Source organism: Stegodyphus dumicola, chromosome 5, assembly GCF_044657685.1.
Source record: "Stegodyphus dumicola isolate Sdum_Otavi_A_Nest chromosome 5, ASM4465768v1".
Lineage (NCBI taxonomy): Eukaryota > Metazoa > Arthropoda > Arachnida > Araneae > Eresidae > Stegodyphus > Stegodyphus dumicola.
Window position 1 is genome coordinate 143,068,490 of NC_140772.1, and position 21,054 is coordinate 143,089,543.

General features: G+C 31.3%; 1 protein-coding gene across 1 annotated transcript in view; it reads left to right on the forward strand.

Annotated features, from left to right (window-relative positions):
* The window catches only part of LOC118205402 (thioredoxin reductase 1, cytoplasmic-like), a 68,802-nt gene that overhangs the window by 12,646 nt on the left and 35,102 nt on the right, over positions 1 to 21,054 (forward strand). The window contains exons 7-11 of the mRNA XM_085817142.1: positions 4,205 to 4,347; positions 8,141 to 8,256; positions 14,259 to 14,484; positions 16,719 to 16,808; positions 17,304 to 17,380. Coding sequence (XP_085673268.1) covers positions 4,205 to 4,347; positions 8,141 to 8,256; positions 14,259 to 14,484; positions 16,719 to 16,808; positions 17,304 to 17,380 — 652 coding nt within the window. The remainder of the gene's footprint in view (positions 1 to 4,204; positions 4,348 to 8,140; positions 8,257 to 14,258; positions 14,485 to 16,718; positions 16,809 to 17,303; positions 17,381 to 21,054) is intronic.

A 21,054-nucleotide genomic window follows, 5' to 3' on the forward strand; every position in this document is an offset into this window, starting at 1 on the left:
GTAAACTACATACCTACCTTACCTCTCAGCAAAAAGACTCGTCCTGCCTACGTCACGCGCGTGCGGAGTGGCGTGAAGAACGGATCCTTGTATTAGCTCGCGGTCTAAAGTAAGTGTTGTCAGGATGTTTTCAAAACAAGAACAACGATGTTGGATAAAAATTGAATGTGCCAGAGGTCGTACAGCACGACAGTGTCATCAAGGGCTTCAAGAGGCTTGTGGGGAATCTGCATTGCCTTACAGATTCATAGCAAGATGGGTAAAAGCATTCAATGAAGGACGCCAAAACGTAGCAGACATGCTTCGGCCAGGTCGTCCGAGTGTCAGCGATGCAGACGTGGCAAGCTGTTGCCACACTAATGGACAGTGATCGCCGCCAAGCGATTCGTTAGCTGGCCGGACAAACAGGATTAGCGCATACGACTGTGCTGCACATTCTGAAGGAATGCCTGTCCATGAGAAAAATTGCTTCACGATGGGTTCGACATCAGTTTACGGAAATGCAGAAATGGCTACGATACGATGCTGCCCGAACCCGCCTAGAGTGCTATGAGCATGAAGGAGATGCTTTTTTATGCCGTATCATTATGGTGGATGAGACTTGGGCCCGATCGTACCAGCCAGAACTGAAACACCAATCAAATGGATGGCATCATCACAGGTCACCATGACGTTCAAAATTTTGTCAGAACCCCAGCAATGTGAAAGTTATGGCGATTCTCATGCACGACTGTGATGGTGTCATCCTAACGCATACCGTTCCCCCACAGCAGACCGTCACTGTGCAGTATTACTGCTCATTTTTGGAGCACAATCTCCGACCAGCTCTGAGAAAAAAACGGCGACACTTTCTGCAGAACGCTCCTCTTATTTTGCATTGCTATGCTCGGCCGCATGCAGCACAAGCTGTGACTGATTTGTTCAAGCAATGGGGCTGGCAAGTGCTTTACCATCCACCATACTCCCCAGATCTAAGCCCTTGTGACTATGACTTAGTTCCTAAGATGAAGGAACCACTTCATGGCACTCGCTTCCAAACTGTTCCTGAGATTCTTGCGGCAGTAGACCGGTCCATTCAAACTATCAACAAAACAGGCGCTGCTACGGATATTCTTCAACTTTCACATTGTTGGAAACGGGTTGTACACAATGCTGGCGACTATATTGAAGGACTGTAAAACATGGTGACATGATTAACTTTTGTATTCCTTGTAAATAAATAGTTGCCACTATTAAAGTTCCAACCCTCGTATATATCTACTTCGTTACCCGACTTGGTGATCTCAGTTTCTTTTATATGTTATATGTTTGTAAATTGTGCATTTTTTGCTTTAAAAATGATTGAATTATGTTGTTTTTATCTTCCGGTTAAGGTTTTTATGCCTTTAGTAAATTCACAAGCAATATTTGTACAATTATCAACAATTTAAAAGCTGTTTAAGTGCAGATGAGTCTAATTTTTAAATAACATGGCGGACATATTTGTTTACATTTTAAAGAGAATACACTCAAAAGTCGTTAATCCGGACTAGTCTGGACTTCGGTGATTCCAGATTATCATCAGTTTAAATCTGGTAAGATGGCATGCAGAAATTATAAAATTAAAAATATGAAACCGTAATTTATGAAATAAAGAACAATTATGATCCAAAGGGTATCAAAGTTTACAAAAAAAAAAGCTTAATATTTATTTGTTTACTTTATTAAACATTTCTTTCAATGTAAGTTGTTTAAGTTGCTTCGTTTTTATGTGATAATACATTCTCTTTAATTCTATAAACAGACAATTTCTTGTTCAGTTACAAAGTTCCGCTGTTCATGTCCTATAATTGCTGTGTCTACCGACTAATTTGTCAATCGAAATTTTTTCGTTTTCAATAACCTCTGTCACTTTTTTCACTATCGGAAGCGAATTATAATGACGAGGAATTTGATTTAAATCATATCAAAGACGGAGTACATCGAGATGAAATACTACATTAGTAAGGAATTATAAGTCAAATAAAATAAAAACATCTGCTCTGACGATAAGGATAGTGCTTGACAGATCAACTTCCAATTCATTGCGCCCCCGCCGCAGCGTTAAAGATAAACAAAGTTTAGATAAACAAACGTTATAGTTTAGATAAACAAAGGATTTGCCTTTATCCATTTTTTGCAGCAATTCCACTTTTTGTTTAATAGACTTCGAAACATACTTTCGCTTTGTAGATCTTTTACATATTAGTAAATATATATCAGAATTCTATTTGACATAATCGAAAGTTCAAGCTTACTTTCATAAAATTGCTCTAACAGTCTGCAAAAAATAATAAGCCGGATCCAATTCGAAGATTAAGGAACAACGCAATCTGCAGCATTAACTGAAATAGATAATTAGGTAATTTTAGCTTATACTGTTCGTTATACATTAAACGTGCATTCGTAAACGTATTTTGCGCACATGCATATTCGCAACCATAAAGGTCTTACGCGCATGCGTCAACGCAATGCATGCGCAGAAAGTTTGTAGCTTTGAGGTCCGGATTATAGATCATTCCAGATTATGGGTGTCCGAATTAACGACTTTTGACTGTAGTAGATTTGTTGCCAATCTAGAGAGACTAGGCTTCACAACAACAAAGATGCCTTCTTTTATTATTGCGAATTAAATCATGCTTAATCCTTTCTGGAATTTTTTTGAGGAAATAAATGTTTAAGATTTACTTTGTAATTTTTAATATAGATTTTGAGTTTTTATGTATTTTTCGTGAGAACTGAATTAATTGAATGAGAAATACTCAATCATTTGTGAAAAACTGTTTCTTTTTTGTTTTGTTTGCTTAATTTCTTTTATACATCATTTTAGCTTTATTATAGTATTTGAATAGAACATGTGGCAATGGTTAGATAATTCTATTCTTTAAATGATATAAATTTTGTGCATTCTGAGTTATAATATGAACGAAATATAATACTGTTAAGTGAATCTAGCGCCAGAGTGTCGCTATGGTAAACAAATATAGTGAATTTTAAAAGTGCATTTATTCTATTGTGGTTTATGTGCTATTGACAAAGTAGATTAAATTCAATCCAATAAGTTTAAATGAAATGCAAGAAAAAATGTGTATAATTTACTATTCCGTATAAGGAATTCATGTGGTGTACACATCAGATTTTTTTTAATATTGCTAAGTTTCTTCATTTAATTGGTCAGCAGTGCCTGATCAGCTAAAATCATGAAACAGTGATAGTTTACACTTGGATTGATGATAAGTACTTGCATATAAGATATGATATGATACATGCAATAACACAGTTTTTTACTAAATTCTCCTCTAATTTCTGGTGCTTTTCTCCCCATGTACACAGCAATCTGTTTCTTTCTGAGTAAAAATCATCAGAGTACATATCAGTATCATAAATTGCATACTGGCTTGATCATAGTTTCTTTTAGAGATTTCACAGCAAAATGTTGTATTCATATAAAAGTCCTACCACAGTTTCTTCCATTGGTAACATGGAAGTTGCTGTGTTTAAAAATTAAATTTAAAGCAAAAATATCACAATTTGTCTTTAAAAACAGTTGGAAGTTTGAATGCAACAAAAAGAACACATACGGAAAGGGTAATGTTGTTTGACTGAAGGAGTGTTATGAACATGATTGTATGAAGAAGGGTTATACAGAGTTGTAAGAGTTTATCCCTTTCTGAAAATTTTGTCAACTTCTGCCAAGATATTTGCAATAAATACATATGTATCCTCAGTTATTGAATAGGATGCCTGCCTTTTTTCCTCCTTTTTTCTTAATGTAACTCTCATGTTATGTATTTATGAGCTGGTTATTTTTGGAAATTTCTCATGAAGGCATTCCTCCTGTTGTGCAATTGTCTCTGGCATGCATTTCTATAGTTTAATGATCTAGTCTTCTTCCTTCCCTTCTCTCCCCATTTTTTTTAAGTGGAGTATTTTTATAAGGTAGCGGTTTTCTTCTTGATAGATTTTCTGGGAAATTGTAGCGATACATAATATTCCTTTACAGTGAACTTCTGAATGTTTAAATGAAGAAATAATTTACAGATTTTAATTTACAGATTTCAGCTAATTTAAAACTATTAATGGGATATTTAATGTGTATCAAATTAATTAATAGAAAATCTGATATGTAAAAGATAACACTTATGAAAATTAATTTTGAAAAATTTGTTTTTTCTGTTTCTAATAGTTCAGCATAATTGGGTGGTTATGCGAGAAAATATTCAAAATTATATAGGATCATTAAACTGGAACTACAAAGTTCAGCTTAGAACTCAACAAGTAAAATATATTAATGCTTATGGAGAATTTGTAGACCATCATCAAGTAAAGGTAAGTGGAAACTGATTTTGGTGTATTAATATTGGATAAAAAATTGAATAAATTTTGATATAAAGCTGTATTTTTCAAACTTTTTATACTTAGTGCTTTTATGACCTCATTTAACTTGGGGGTTATTGACTTATATGTAACATTTTTATAGGTTCATTTTTATTTCATGTAAAGCATTGTATTCATTAATACAAATTTTTAATTAGCTGTTAAATCATGTTGAAAAATAAATTGTATTTACTATTTTTTGATTATATACATGTTGGTTAAATGCTCTAAATTCATACAGTTCAATATTTAGTTATAAAATATTTTATTACATAAATATTGACTATATATATAGCTTGTTTACATTTTTGTCCCTAATTTATTTTTGCTAACTTTAACCACATGAAAATTGAGAGGGGAGAATTATGCAGGATGTATTTTATATTATTTTGTGAGATGAATTAAAAGAATATAGAAGAATAAGAAGTAGGAATAATATGTCGTTATTTCTGCATTGCATATTTTAAAAACATATTTCATAGGTGTTGCCTTTTGTATAATTCATTTTGCTTCCAGATTATATGTTTACTACAAAAATGTAAAGCACCAAACTAGTAATACAGGTTCTACTTTTCAGAATGAAATTTAACCGTTATCCCATTTAAGAAGATATTGTAATTATTGCTTCTTTGGAGCATAACTTCTAATAGTGTTCTGATTCATTACTATCGATGTAAAAGAACAGGCATTTTTATTAAAAGAAAACTCTTACATAAAGATACCACGATGAAGATAGTAATTTTATTGCATGAAAAAAGAGGCAAAATTTGATGGCCTGTCTTAGCTAAGATAGTAAAATTTCATATAGGTTTGTATATAGAGATTTACATAAAAATTTTACTGCATACATTATTTGAGTAATAAATTTGCTTGGAAGTTTTTTCTGTTTTCATATATGATCACTTTGCATATTTTTAATCATTAACTTAGTGTCAGTTTTATTTTTTTCTGAATATAAATCTCTAAATGTAATATGCTTACTTCATAATTTCATGCTTAAATTTGAGATAACATAATAAGCAAATATAAAAACTGTGATAATTTTACCTTTGTGATAATGGCTTTAAAAATAAACCAGTGTAATTTATTTTTGTGAAAATTAAACTTGACTTGTATTACATGAAATTACAAATTAAAATGATCCTTGATTTTAATCATCCCAATTTTTATTGTGATTTATTTGGTTTAATTGCTGAAATAATATACTCAGTTTTATCCCATTTACTTTTTGTGAGATTTTTCATTTAAGATATATAAACATGAACAATGAAATATATTTTGAAATAAGAGAAGCTGTTTTGGGATGGGTGTAAAAACAAAAACTAGATTTTTAATTGTTCTAATTTTGAACCATAAAAGATGTACCTGTAAGAACTTTTTTTCTTTTTTACTTATATGCTGTATGTAATGAAAATTATACAGTGAAAATAGATTAAGCTTTGTTTTGGTATTTCAAGATTTAGATTAATTTTGAAATAAAATCTATTTTATTATTTTTATAAGCACAAATCAGTGTGATAATTTTTACTGTGTTGTATTATTAAATTGGGAAAATGAATGTCAAAAGTAGTTAATTAGTATCTAGTATTCATTTTTACTAATTATAGTGTAACTTGCTCTTGCTCCCTGAGTTATCAAGAACATTTCTGTCTTTTAGTAATTGGCTGTGTCTTGATAATGTACATAACATACTAATAACTTACGGAAATGTGTATTGGTTCACAGTATATATTAACTTACGTAATATGTGTTAGCGAGCCAAATATGTTAGTGCCAAATCTTCACAGGAACTGTTTTGGTTAGTAACCATTTGACTGTTATGTGGTGCAAAAGTGCTGCTTTATTTGTCTCGAAAATGCGACTTTCAGTGTGTCTTTGTTGCTCCGTGGGTGTGAACGTAGTCTGACCTCACGCACACTTTGTAACACGGATGCATTCTAAAATAACTTTTTACCGTTTTTATATATTATTATTAAAAAATAACCATGTCATGGGCTATTATTTCGGACGTTGATTCAATTGCTAGTGATTCTGAGGAGGGTGAAAGAACAGACACAAGTAGTGAAAAAGAATGAAGATTGAAAGTGAGTCTTCTATCTCATCTTCAGAAACAGAAGAAACACCAACTTTTAAGAATATTCCTCTGACAAATGTGTTTTCCAAAGCAACAAATAATTTTTTCGAGACTCCTGGACCTAGATGTGCGCCTCTCGCCGATGCTACACCCATAACATATTTCAATTTATTTTTTACCACATAATTGCTTGAAACCATCGTAAGAGAAACAAATCAATTTGCTACCCAATTTTTTGCCTCGTACACTGTTTCGAATAATTCTCGAGCAAAAAAGTGGACGCCGACAACGATATACGAAATAAAAGCCTTTATTGCAGTCTTGCTCAAAATGGGGATTACGAGAAGGCCAACAATTGATAGTTATTGGATAAATATATACCATGGTTTAGGACAATGTTTTCAAGGGATAGTTTTCAACTGATTTTTCACTAGATTGACAATACATTATTATTTGAACCAGGCAACCCGAATTATGACCCATGTGGCAGGTTGATATGCTTGTCAAATATGCAAATACCGTATTTCAGCGGCATTATTTGACAACATCAAGTCAAAATATGTCGTGCAGTTTTCATGCATTCTTGCAAGAAAGAATTGCTTAGCAGTCAAATGGTTAATATATCACAAATGTATTTTCCATAATACTTCCAATGAGTATAAAGTATCCAAAATAAATTCTTAAAAATATCATACAAACTTATTGATTTTTATTGATAGTTCACTAAGTAAATGAGTTCAGTTAAAGGTATTTTATTTTAAAAAAATTGAATTCTCTATGGTTTTTTTAAACTTTCAAAATTCAATAAAAAGTAAGGAATTTTTTTGGGTACTTTTCCGTTTTGCCGGCGCAAGCGATAAAGTCGCCAATAATGGTACAACGGATGCCAAACGAATATTCTCGCTGGTAACCTTTTACGCCTCATTTTCAAAACAAGTCGCAGCTTTTTCTTATCAGATTGATTATTTCTTTCAATACTGGCATATAATTACATAGAATTTTTATCAGATATATCAGTTTTGTGTCTAAGGCCATTTTCGGTAATTAGGTCAATTAGGATGCAATCACAGCTCTTACCCGAAGCCGAAAATATAGAAAAGGAAAGTCAAGGATTAAATTCATCAATTCTAATGAGAATGCATTAGTGAAGTAAAAGCACTGCAGTTTTACATAATTTCTGAGTAAGCTATTCGTACGCATTGAAATATTTCTTGCATTTAAACTTGTGTTCCAAATTAAGATTTAACTTGAAATTAATGTAGATAATTACTGAGAGCATTAGATTTTTGTAGAGTAGTTTACGTGAGATGAGATCGTTTGGGGTCACATGATATGAACCAGAGACTTAGGATGTTGAACCGTGAAAGCATAGTAAATTCTTAAATTAATGTCTTTTTACAAATTTATTGTCTTTATTTATTGTCTTTTTATAAAGTTTTAAGCGATATTAAAATGTTTATGCCTTCAAAAAAAGAATTCTTAGAACTAAAATTTTTTTAATATTTTTTATGTGTATACTGTATGTTGTAACCAATAAAGTCTGCTTGGCAAGATTTGCGCCAGCGAAACGGAAAAGTACCTTTTTTTGTTATAATTCATTGTAAAATGCATATTTGCTCAGTTCTGTTTAGCAATTATGCAAATAAATTCTCTGCTTTCACTTTTTAATAGACCATTGATAAGAAAGGCAAAGAATCTCTCTTAACTGCCAAGGATTTTATCATTGCTACTGGTGAAAGGCCAAGGTATCCTGATATTGAAGGTGCTAAAGAATACTGCATTACAAGGTAATTTATTAGCAAGAATAAAAGTACTATAGCACAACTTTTGATATCCTTTTGGTGTAAAATGTACTGATATACTAATAAAAAAATAAAAGTATACTAATAATAAAAATATATATATAATTTAGTATATTAGTATTTTGTCTTACTGTCATTTGGTTTTAATCTTTTATCCAACCATAATCATTCATTTTGCTCAAAAGTTTTAGCTTTTATTATCTAATGGGTTTATTTGACACTTTGAGCAAAAAATAGGCATTATTGTCCCTGTTTTCAATTATATAGAAAACATATGATGAAAAGTATTGCTATCTAATCTTAATATAATGAATAATTTTATAATAATTTCTCCTTTTAAGCTTTTCAATTGACGCTTTTCTTTTTTTAGTTCTAATTAGTGAATTAATTAATATATGTATATGGGGAGAGAGATTTCATTTTGTATTTGAAGACAGATGGTAACTCTTTCAGAACATGTAAACATATATTTTGAACAATTCTTTTTCAAAAGGTAAATTTTCCACGCACAGTAAATGATAGAGCGCAGAGCGCAATGAATTGGAAGTTGATCTGTCAGCACTATCCTTATATTCAGGGCAGATGTTTTTATTTTATTTGGCTTATAATTTCTTACTAAATGTAGTATTTCATCTCGATGTACTCCATCTTTGATATGATTTAAATCAAATTCCTCGTCATTATAATTCGCTTCTGATAGTGAAGACAATGACACAGAAGTTATTGAAAACGAAAAAATTTTGATTGACAAATTAGTCGGTATTCTCGACACAGCAATTATAGCACTTGAACAACGGAATTACGGTTTCATATTTTTAATTTTATAATTTCTGCATGCCATCTTACCAGATTTAAACTGGTGATCTATAATCCGGAATCGCCGAAGTCCCGACGAGTCCGGATTAACGACTTTTGACTGCATAACATTATAATAAGAAGAGGATAAATAAGTAAAATAAATACAAATAAGGATGGCATATAGTGTTACAAATGCAGAGGCAGGTTACATTGTTATTTGTAGCATAACTTTGGAAGCTTTTACATACTTAAGTAAGTTATATTTTTTGCATATGAAGATTTAACACTGTGTTGTATTTTATATGTGTTGGGTACTGCTCAGTGATGATTACAAGTTAACACAAACATCATTTATTCTACATTACTCATCAACTATTCTATATTACAGTTATAATTAAGATAATAATAGATACAGTTACAGTTACATATATAACATCTCCCTTTTTTATAAAAAATAATAATAGTAGTAAAATTAAACATATTCTTTTAAATAATAAGGTTTCTTAACAGTCCTACCAGATCGAGTGACGTAGTTATGTCCATTTGAAAAATTTGATGATACTATGCTTCTTTTGCTATTTGGTGACACAACACTTCTGTTAGATTTTGAAGGACTTACAGGCACATCTAAATTTGAAGTGCTTCTACTATTTTCATGTATCTCGGGCTCATCTATAACTTCATTCTCATAGTTGTTTTGTATTGCAAACTCTTCCTGATTAGTTCCTTTAAGAAGGTCTCTTCTGTTCCTTTCTACAATTCTTCCATCTGTTCTTATAATCCTATATGAACGTGGTCTTTCTGCTTCTTCTATAATTTTCCCTCTTTCATTTAGTTTTTTCCCTTTCTCTTTTATGTAAACATGATCTCCTGTTTTCAGTCGTTTTAATGGTCTTGCATTCCTATCATAATAACTTTTTTGTAAGATTTGTCTCTTCAGTAAATGTTGTTTATGGTCTTCATATCGTTTAGCTTGGACAAAATTCTCTTTTATAGGCATCAATCCATTTACTTTTCTTCCAAACATCAATTCTGAAGGTGACTTAATTTCATCTGAAATAGGAGAGTTACGATATTCCAGTAAAACTAAATATGGATCCTTGTTGTCAACTACAGCTTTTTCTAACATTCGCTTGACAGTTTGAATATGTCTTTCAACCATTCCATTAGACTGTGGGTATTTTGGACTTGAAGTTCTGGTTTCAAAATTCCATCTTCTTGCAAAATCTTTATATTTCCTGCAATTATATTGTGGACCATTATCCGAATATACTATTTTCGGAATACCATGTCTTGCAAAAATTGATTTCAATTGCTTTATCACTGCTACACTTGACAAATCTTCCAAATGTCCAATTTCAACATATTTGCTAAAATAATCTATAACTATTAGATAATCCCTTCCTTGAAAGTAAAAGAGGTCTGTTCCCAATACTTCCCATGGACCATTAGGTATTTCTTTAGATATCATTGGTTCTTTAGTATTAGCTTTTTGTAAACTTAAACATGTTTGACAATTCAGTACCAAATCTTCAATTTCTTTGGACATTCCTGGCCAATATAATATTTCTCTTGCTTTGATCTTGCATTTTACTACTCCTAAATGACCATAATGAATTCTGCTTAACATATCTTTTCGTAAACTTCTTGGTACAACAACACAGGAATTTTTAAATATTAATCCATTTGCTTCTGATAGTTCTTCTCTGAAGTTAAAATATGGTTTTGCCAGTTCTGGAACCATACATTTTTCATCTGGCCATCCAGTTTTAATTAATTTTCTTAAAACTTGTAGTTCTTCATCTTTTTCTGTTTCCAGTTGAAAAACTTCCATTTTACCATTAGACATTGGTATACATTCTACAACTAATCCAACATGAGCTTCTATTTCTCCTTCAAAGAAATCAGATCCTTTATCAGTGAATGATCTTGATAATGCATCCGCTATAAAAAGTTCTTTTCCTGGTTTATATTTTATCTCAAACTGATATGGCTGTAATCTTATACGCATTCTTTGTAGTCTTACAGGGCATTTATTTAATGGCTTTTTAAAAATTGATTCCAGTGGTTTATGATCACTTTCCACAGTAATATTTTTTCCAAATATATACTGGTGAAATTTCTCACACGCAAATACAATAGCTAAAGTTTCCTTTTCAATTTGAGCATAATTCTTCTGTGTATCTGTTAATGCCTTAGATGCATATGCCACTGGTAAATTATTCTGCAGTAAGACTGCTCCTAGTCCTTCTTGAGATGCATCTACAGATAAAACTACTGGCATGTTTATATCATAATACTGTAAAACTGGTTTATTTACCAAGACATCTTTTAGTCTTCTAAATGCTTTTTCATGTGTTGCATTCCAGTTCCAGATAACTTGTTTTTTCAACAAATCTCTTAAACATGATGTCAATTCTGATACATTAGGTATAAATCTAGAAACATATGTAATCATTCCTAGGAAAGTTTCTAATTCTTTCACATTTTTTGGTGGTTTTATATCTAGAATAGCCTTAATTTTGTCTTCATCTGGTTTTAAACCATCTTTAGAAAATATATGTCCCATATATTTCACTTCATTCAGCCCAAATTTACATTTATTTAAATTAAATTTAACATTCTTTTCTCTGGCTCTGTCCAACAACTTCTTTAATCTTGAATCATGTTCTTTTTTATCTTTACCCCAAACTAATAAGTCATCTATATATATTTGAACTCCTTCTAAATCACTAAAAATTTCAGAAAAACTTCTGTGGAAAACTTCTGGTGATGAACTCAGTCCATATGGCAACCTTAAAAAACAATATCTACCAAACGGAGTGTTAAATGTAGTAAATTCACAACTTGAATCTGACAGTTTAATTTGCCAAAATGCTTTGTTTGCATCTAAAATACTAAAGACCTTTGCATTTGTCATTTGAGATGAAATTTCTTCAAAGGTTGGTATGTGATAATGTTCTCTGAGTATATTTTGATTAAGGTGCTGAGGATCTAAACACACTCTTAAATTTCCATCCTTTTTCCTTACTACCACTAATGAATTCACGAATTCTGTTGGTTGGTTAACTTTCTTTATAATACCATCTTTTTCCATTCTTGCTAATTCCTTTTTTAATGGATTTAATAAGCTAAGTGGAATTTTCCTACAGGGTTCTATTTTACCAACAGCTCCTGGTTTTAATTTAATATGATATGTATATCCAGTTAAATTCCCAGTTCCTTTAAACAAATCTTGATATCTTTTTAAAAGTTCTGGTAACTTTTCATTAGAATCAGGATTTACTGTACAAATCCTTTGTATTAGGTTTAATTTTTGCAATGTAGGTAACCCTAAAATAGCTGGAACATTTTTATCACATGCTACGACTTGAAATTCTATTTCATCCTTGTTCCCTTTTGATGTTTCACATAATAATTTACATTTTCCAACTACATCAATTGTAGTACCATTGTAATTATTTAAAGTGACTTTTGATTTAGTCAAACATTTCTCTCTTAAATTTAATTGTTTAAATTTAGGCAATGGTAGCACATTACACTGAGCTCCAGTATCCAACTTAACAAATAAATATTTAGATATGTTTACTTTTAGTTTTTCAAACCATTCGGTTTTATTTTTAGAAAATGGATTTATATCTTCTACTGACCCTAAAATATATTCATTACCATTATTATATAACTCATGCTCTAAATTATTCTGTACAACATTAACATTTTTAAAAGTGCACATTTTAGAAAAGTGATTTTTCTTTTTACAGTACAAGCAAATCTTATTATAAGCAGGACAGTTGTATAACTTATGAAAAGTTCCACATTTTCTACATGGTTTTGGATTATTGTACTTATTTCCTTGATAGTTTGAAGAAGATTTAGTACTTTGTTTTACATGATAGTCTTTCTTACAAGGCTGACTTTTTTCTTCTGAAGGTCGAAATTTATTACGTTTGATAGCTTCTATTTTATTTTCTTCAGTTAAAGTTTTCAGCTGAAGTTCTGCTAATTCAGAAGCTTTACACATTTTAATACATTTCTCCAATGTTAACTGATCTTCCCTTAATAATCTGTCTTTGAGATTTTTATTTAGAATTCCACTTACTATTCTATCCCTTATTAAACTATCTTTTAATTCTGCAAATCCACAGTTGCTACTTAATTTCTTTAAATCGGTTAAGAAATCATCAAACGATTCACCTACATGTTGTGTTCGACAGAAAAATATATGTCTATCAACACTTTCGTTTGCTTTCGGTATGCAAAAATTTTCGAAAGCTTCAGTTACTTTGTCAACATCCTTCTTATCTTCTTCACTTAAATTAAAAGTATTAAATTTTTCAAGTGCTTCTTCACCAATTATATGCAATAAAATAGCTACTTTAATTTCAGGTGATTTAGTAATACCACCAGACGCTAACATATAAATTTGGAATTTTTGTTTCCATTTCTTCCAATTTTCGCTTAAATTTCCTTCGAAACTTAGATTACTTGGTGGCTTTAATCCATCCATATTTAATTTAGGACATTAAATAGTTTATATATACGTATTTTTAGCCACTTCCAATAAAAATAAACAACTCACTTACCAGCGATATAAGTTTCGATTTCACAGTAAACAACTTCCCATGATGTTTTTGTTTAGAACATCTTTACCGAGGCTGCATGGTTCTTGAAAAAAGATTTTCTTTTTTAATCAAGGACGGGCTGCGCCATGTGTTGTATTTTATATGTGTTGGGTACTGCTCAGTGATGATTACAAGTTAACACAAACATCATTTATTCTACATTACTCATCAACTATTCTATATTACAGTTATAATTAAGATAATAATAGATACAGTTACAGTTACATATATAACAAACACTTGATGCTCATTATTATGACTTAAAATTGATGTTGTTATTTATTCTCATAATAGAAGGAAACAATACAGAAAAGCTAGTGTTTAGATTTTTCTTGAAATTTCAGCTTCTTTTTTTTTTTTTTTTTTTTTTTTTTTTTTTTTTTCCTACTGAATATGTAAAAAACATTATGAGATGGTTTTATTTTAAAGTGCTATTTTTAGGATTTTAGATTGTGACATTTAATTTAATGAAAATAATTCATTTCAAATTATTTGTTATAACTATGTTATCTTATGTGGTCATGTAAAAATTTATTTGTTAATCATTATTTTGTGTGTACATTGTAGTGATGATTTGTTTTCTTTGGAAAATTCTCCTGGTAAAACACTTGTTATTGGAGCATCATATGTTGCCCTAGAATGTGCTGGATTTCTGTTTGCACTTGGTTTAAATGTAACTATTATGGTACGATCCATTTTACTCAGAGGATTTGATCAAGATATGGCAGAAAGAATTGGAGAATATATGAAATCTGAAGGAATAAATTTTATACGACCATGTGTTCCTTTAAAAGTAAGTATTTTTATGTCATTCTGATGTAGTTTCTTTAAGCTTTAATATAAGTTTGATTTAAAACTGAAGTACTATATTTGTTGCAATTTTTTCATAGCGAGTGTATTAAAAGTTCATTTAGAAATAATATTTAGTTCCAAGTGGATAAATTTTCAAGTTGTTGCTGGGTACGGAAATTTCCTTTGAAAAGGTTTCACGTATGACTTTTTAAGATTCCTTTTTGGGGAGAGACGTTTAATGCTTGCTTGTGTGTGTATATATCTATCTATATGTGTGTGTGATGAAAAGGAAAAAGATGTAGAAATATTGATGGTATAACATATAGATTCATATGAAGAGGAAACTTGACAGCCGAGTAAGATTAAATATTCATTTTTATTTCAATTGGCATTTGTGGCTACAATTCCTTGGGCAATTGAATCATGCCTATTTCTAGAATATTTGCATTTTTTAAGATACTGTGATAGGAAGAAAGCAGGGCGACAGCATCCTAGCAGCAACAGAGGTAGAAGCAAAAGTGTGCAATTAATCCGATATGGAGGCTCACTAAGGGAAGGTTTGGGTTTAGGTTACTTATTAAAAGTTTCAGTTCTCAAAATTTTGAGTTCAGGTTTCGAATTAGTTATGTCATCAACATTACGCAAGTCATACGAGATGGATTGGTCTAGAAATGACGCAGTGCAAAAAAATTATTAATGCTTTTAGAATAGAGAAGGGAAAGGGAATTTAGGTCTATTGCTATTTTAAATTATAATCCAAGGAAGGTTATGGTTGTGTTTTGGGATTCTAATGGAATCTTGGTTGGCAAATTCATAGAGCATGGTACAGTATTCAATTCTGAAGTGTACTATAGCACTTTGAAAAAAGTGAAAAAAAGCCATCCAGAACAAACATTGTGGCCTGCTCACATCTGAGGTTCTGTTCCTGCATAATACTCGCTCATACAGTGCTCAGGAAACACAAGATCTTTTCCACCAATTCAACTGGGATGTGTTTCAACATCCTCCCGTACAGCCTGGACTTTGCTTCTTCTGATTACCATCTGTTCCCTGCAATAAAGAAGTAGCTTGGGGCACAGCATCTTGCTGATGATGAGAAACTTCAAACCACTGTAACAAATTGGTTTAAGTCTCAGGTGGCTGAGTTTTATGCAGAAGGGATTGGTAAGTTGGTAAAACGCTATAACAAGTGCTTAAATAAACATGCTGACTGTGTTGAAAAATAGAAGACAGCTAATTGTACCTTTCAGATGAAATAAAATTTTTTTTAAATCTATGCAAGTTTTTTAATTTACAGCATTATGGGGGTTAGTTTCTGAATCACTCCCATAAATTCTGATCTTGTGTATAGAATTTCATTTTGATAGGTTATTATATTTATATCTAGAAATTATTGGCTAAATTCAGTTATTAACTTTTTCTTTAATGCTATAGCATATGAAGTTGTAGATTATTGCAGTGTTTCTGGAAAATGTATCCTTCACCTGCATTTTAAAAAAAACTATTTCTGTGCAATGAAAAATATTAAATGCTAAGTGAAAAATGATTTTTTTAGGAGTTTAAGCTGGAATTCGGCTTTTCTCTATATTTTTTTTGCAGTTACATATTGCTGGAGAACTTTTCAATAACAAATTTCTTAGGCAATCTAACAAAAGATTGTTTCAAAGCATTTGAAAGTTGCCCCCAAAAGGAGCAAAAATAGTATGTGTTTATACACAAGAAAGTTCATGATGAATTTCTGCCCAGTGATAATTTTAATGATAATAGACTTGTAAAATATAAGAATAAAACCTTTTATTGCAGATGTATTATAAATTTATCTCCCTTCTCTACCCTCCCCCCCCCCAAAATATTCAGTAGATTTGGTGATGGAGCTGGGATTGTATAATTAATATATGGGTAATAGTTTTAATATTTTGATGTATGCTCTTTTAATAATTAAAAATAGAAAATAAGTACTTTCAGTGTGTTTTTTGATGCATTTGTATATTTTCTCTAAATATTAATTTATATTAATGGTCTGATATGATATACACACAAATAAACAAAGTTCAACACATTGGTTTCTGTTGTATCAGTAACCCTAAGATAAATATTTTTATGTTGATTTGAGATATTTTCAAAATTTCAAATCATGACTGTCTTCAAGAATAAATTTATCCAAGTATTTTGTCCCAAAACTGAATTGTGGAATTTGTGTCTGTTATGTAATTTTAAATAAGTTTTTATTTTCAGATAGAAAAAACTGAATCTGGCCATCCTCATAAACTAAAAGTTATAGCTCGTATGCAAAGTGGAGAGGAAATTGTAGATGAATATGATACTGTAAGTCAGTTGCTTAAATCAGTGCCCTAAAAATGGAAACTGGCAATTTTTTTTTATTTTATTTTTTTTTAATTGTTAACAAAATTTATTAAAATTATGGAATTTAGAGTGATTTGTAAATAAAGTAATGAATAGGTTTTTATGTTATGATTTTGTAAGAGGTTTTTATTATTTGATTCTAATGGTATTAATGGTAATATTTGGTTCTGTCTTACCAAATTATATTAGAAAAGAGATTATTCTCTTCAATGTGTGAAATCTGATTATATGCTATCCAAGTTGCATATCTAAAAATCAAATTTTAGTAAGACATGTAGATTTTGTCCAAGTAGGTAAGGGAAAATGCATGAACATGGAAGGAACCAAATAGTGAGCATTTTATTACATATACTTAACTCATTTGTTCAGTTTCACTCTCTCTCTCTGTCTTTTTTTTTTTTTTTTTGGCTTCGACAAGATATTTAGTAAAAGTGAATGTCTTTTTTTTCTTTTTAGGTTCTCCTAGCCATTGGCCGAAATGCATGCACGGACCGTATAGGCTTGGATAAAGTTGGTGTTAAAGTTAATCCTAAGTAATTTTTTCCCTTTAAACTTATATTGACCAAAAAAAGTGTTTTGTATTCCCAAATCATTTGATTATAAAAATATTGATCTTTAATGTGAAAATTTATTTCTACTTTGTCAGTATTTTATGGGTATCATTTATTGAATTTATTAATGATAAAGGTCTCAATTCTCTTAATTTTTTCCAGCAACCTTTCCTAATCTTCTCTTATTCTTAAAATTTCTCATTACTTTTTATAGTTTGAATTGCTGTTTTCTCATTTGTACTTAAAAAAGTGGTTTTGGATAATCATTTTATTTTCTTTTGCTGGATTACAGGTAGAGGAAAAGCAAGATTCTTTTCAATAAGCCATTTATTTGAAAATGTTATACTTTCCTTTTGAGTATCAAGCATTGTCATTTAGCATATATTATGATCTATTATTTTAAAGTAACTAAAACATAATAATGGCCCTCTCCCATTTGTAACGTGTATCGTCATCATACAGAGGGGATTTTATGAGATATTAGAAAATTGGAGGACTCGAGCATCTTCTGCAGCAGTCTCACCACAGTTATGAATAGTGAGTTGTAGGGATCATGAATGCTCTTTGTTAAATTGTCTCTATTTTACAAGCTCCTTGTTCTGTTTTACTTGTCAGAGAAAAATCTTGCATGTCATGATCATACTTTGACCAACATTAAATTTTATTTTAAAACATGAAATAAAAATTAATTAGTTTTAGCTTTCAAAGAAATGATTTAAAGGAAAACTAGATGAAATTTCTAATAGTTTAAAGAAAATTAAAAGCAGTGCAGTTAATAGCACTAAAACTGAATGCCATCTCAGCATGATGAATGATATCTACACAAGATCTTTTTTGGCTACAGCATATGTTAGATTTAATGAAAACTTTTATAAAAACATTTTTGAAAAATCATTATTTGGTTTTAATGCTTTGTAAGAGTTCAGCTGAAATTAAAGAAGAAATTATGCATAGCAACTTCTGGCGTACATTAAATTTACTTTCTCTTATATCATTTCTGGAATACCCTGAAACTTACTTTGGGGGGGGAGGAGTAATTTTGAAGATATTTTTTACTTTAAAATGTTTTTTATGCACAATTATTTGTGTTTTCTATTTTTGTAAAAAGTAAAACACTTAATTGGAATCCAAAGCTTTGTTTTTTTATAAGATAAAGTGTGAGCACTTTGTTAAAATTTTCATAGCTCACTCCTAGCCATGAGGCAAGCCAGAAGAAAAAAGGCCTTGAAGTGACTTTCTAAAGCAACAAGTTTTAGGTTATCTGGTGTATTTTAACAAGTGAGCACAAACCGAGAACAAGGGTATTCTTTTCATTCCTTCATTACTAAATAATGTGAATTTCACATGCTTCAAGAAATATTTTAAGAATTTTGAACTTTGTCATATAATTATGCCTGAAAGGAGGAAAATAAAATATTCATACTATTGGCATGTGTATTGGCAGGTTCATAGTAGATTGAATGCACACAGGTCCGATAATAAGGTGGTAAAATTTATTTTATGAAAAGAAACACTTCACAGTTCTGGACCTTTGAAATAGTCATAGAACTCTTCACAATCAGTAATTGCACTTCAAATTACTATACACAACGCAATGCAAAGCGCAGCTGAAGAGAAAGCTACCCAGAAATATCTGAGTACTCCAAACTCGTGCTGAGCTAACAACAACTACTACTGAGAGCAGATGCTTTCTCCGGCCTTATATAGTTTTCACCCGACCGTTGAGATATTTGTAGCACTTTTTGTTTTTCGAAATTACTGGAAGGCAATATGAGAGTTGAATTGCAATTATAGGTGATAGAGGGATCAATTGCATTTATTCAATTACAATACCTATTACAATGATACAGGGATCAGACCAGTGTTGTCAAGTTTGGAGATTTCTCACCGAATTTGGCAACCAAAAATTAGTTGCCAAAACCGTTGCTAGCTTGTAGATATCTCGCCAAATTTCTGAGGTGGGCTATTTACTCAATGTAAAATGGACTTGCCCCTGTATTTTTACTTTTCTGGCATAGTTTGTCTCTTTAGATTTTTTTGCGTTACATTACACAAAAAAATACACTAATTTCACATATAATTGCATTAAAATCATTTGTCTATGATCAAATTCGTAGCAATGCTTTTCAAAAATCACTTATCACTTTTCTTGAATTATTTCTTCAAAGAAATATATTTGTAGTGTGTACTTTTTTGCATTTGATTTTTTTCAGTTTCACTTGGAAGAATGTTCTTTAACATACTTGTGAACAAAAACCCATGAAAATTTTTAGTACCTGAAACAGGCCTAAATGATAATTGCTTTGGAAAAAATTGCAGTGCTTTCTCTTAATTCTATGACTGCCTTTATCTAATCATGACATTTTTTTTTGTCATTCTGCATATATTAGTTAATGGTTAAAAATATGTTGCTTTCTTAGTTTCTTTAATATATATGCACACAGAAGAAAATGAACTATTATCTCGAAACATGTATGTAGTGTATGAGGAGTTAAACAAATGATTACAAATTAAGAACAAAATATTGTTTTACTAAGAAGTTATAACATGGAAAATGTCCCAAATCAGTAAGTAGTATAGTCAGCTTTGGCAGCTATTTAAGCTAAAACGTGGCATCAAATCAAGTACATTGTCTATGACCCACTGTGGAAAGATCATGCCATAATCTTTGCAACTGGGCAGTTAATTCACCATTATTCCGAGATGGTTGCAATTGCCTTCCAAGCATATCCCAAATGTGTTCACTTGGCAAGAGATCTGGTGACATGGCAGGACATTGGAGTATGTTATGCCCTTCAAGACATTGTTGGGAGAGTCGGGCAGTATGTAGACAAGCGTTGTTTTGCTGATAAATGGCACCTGGGCAGTTTGATATCATAGGCAGTACAGCCAGCATTAAAATGTTGTCCTCATAACTGTGAAGCATCATAGTGCCTTGAAAGACGACCAGAGGAGATCGTGTGTCCCAATAAATTGTTCCTCACACTGTCACACCTCGTGTAATCATCGTATGCTGCTTGACAACACATGCAGGATCTACCAGTGTTGGCTAGTCATCTTCAAATGGTTTCCCTTTATACCACCAGATGCTTGGAAGGCAGTAAATGGCGTCAAATGGATGCTACCAATGTTTTTGTTGCGAAAGTGGCCTCTCTTATGATTGTGTGACACTCGTGCTCGATTGTATTCCTGGGGCACCCTGACCCTCCGCGATGGTAGGCTATCCCTTCCCTGACCCATTGTTGCCAATACTGAGCAACTACCGTAACGCTCTGACCGAGATGGCAGTTTGATCAACCTACTTCTCCAAGGTCTATTATATGCCCCTTCTCAAAATCTGACAGCTGTTCATACTGCCACCAGTTACGCCTCAGAGCCACGTCTAATCGCAATACTGTCCATCCAAGTCGGCAGATTTGTTTGAATAGCCCTATGGCATAAGCAATCATACTTTTAAACTCTCCCAGCTACACATAGCATGCTTATTTTTGTCTCATTGGCATTGAAATTTAAATCATTTGCATATGTCTTATCAGACTACATTCCTGCCGAGTTTTCAGGATTGTGGCTGTATTTCTTCTAGATGCATATATTTTTTGTGATAGTGTGTATAAATATCATCTTAATAGAAGTTTGTCAAAACAGATACTAAAATA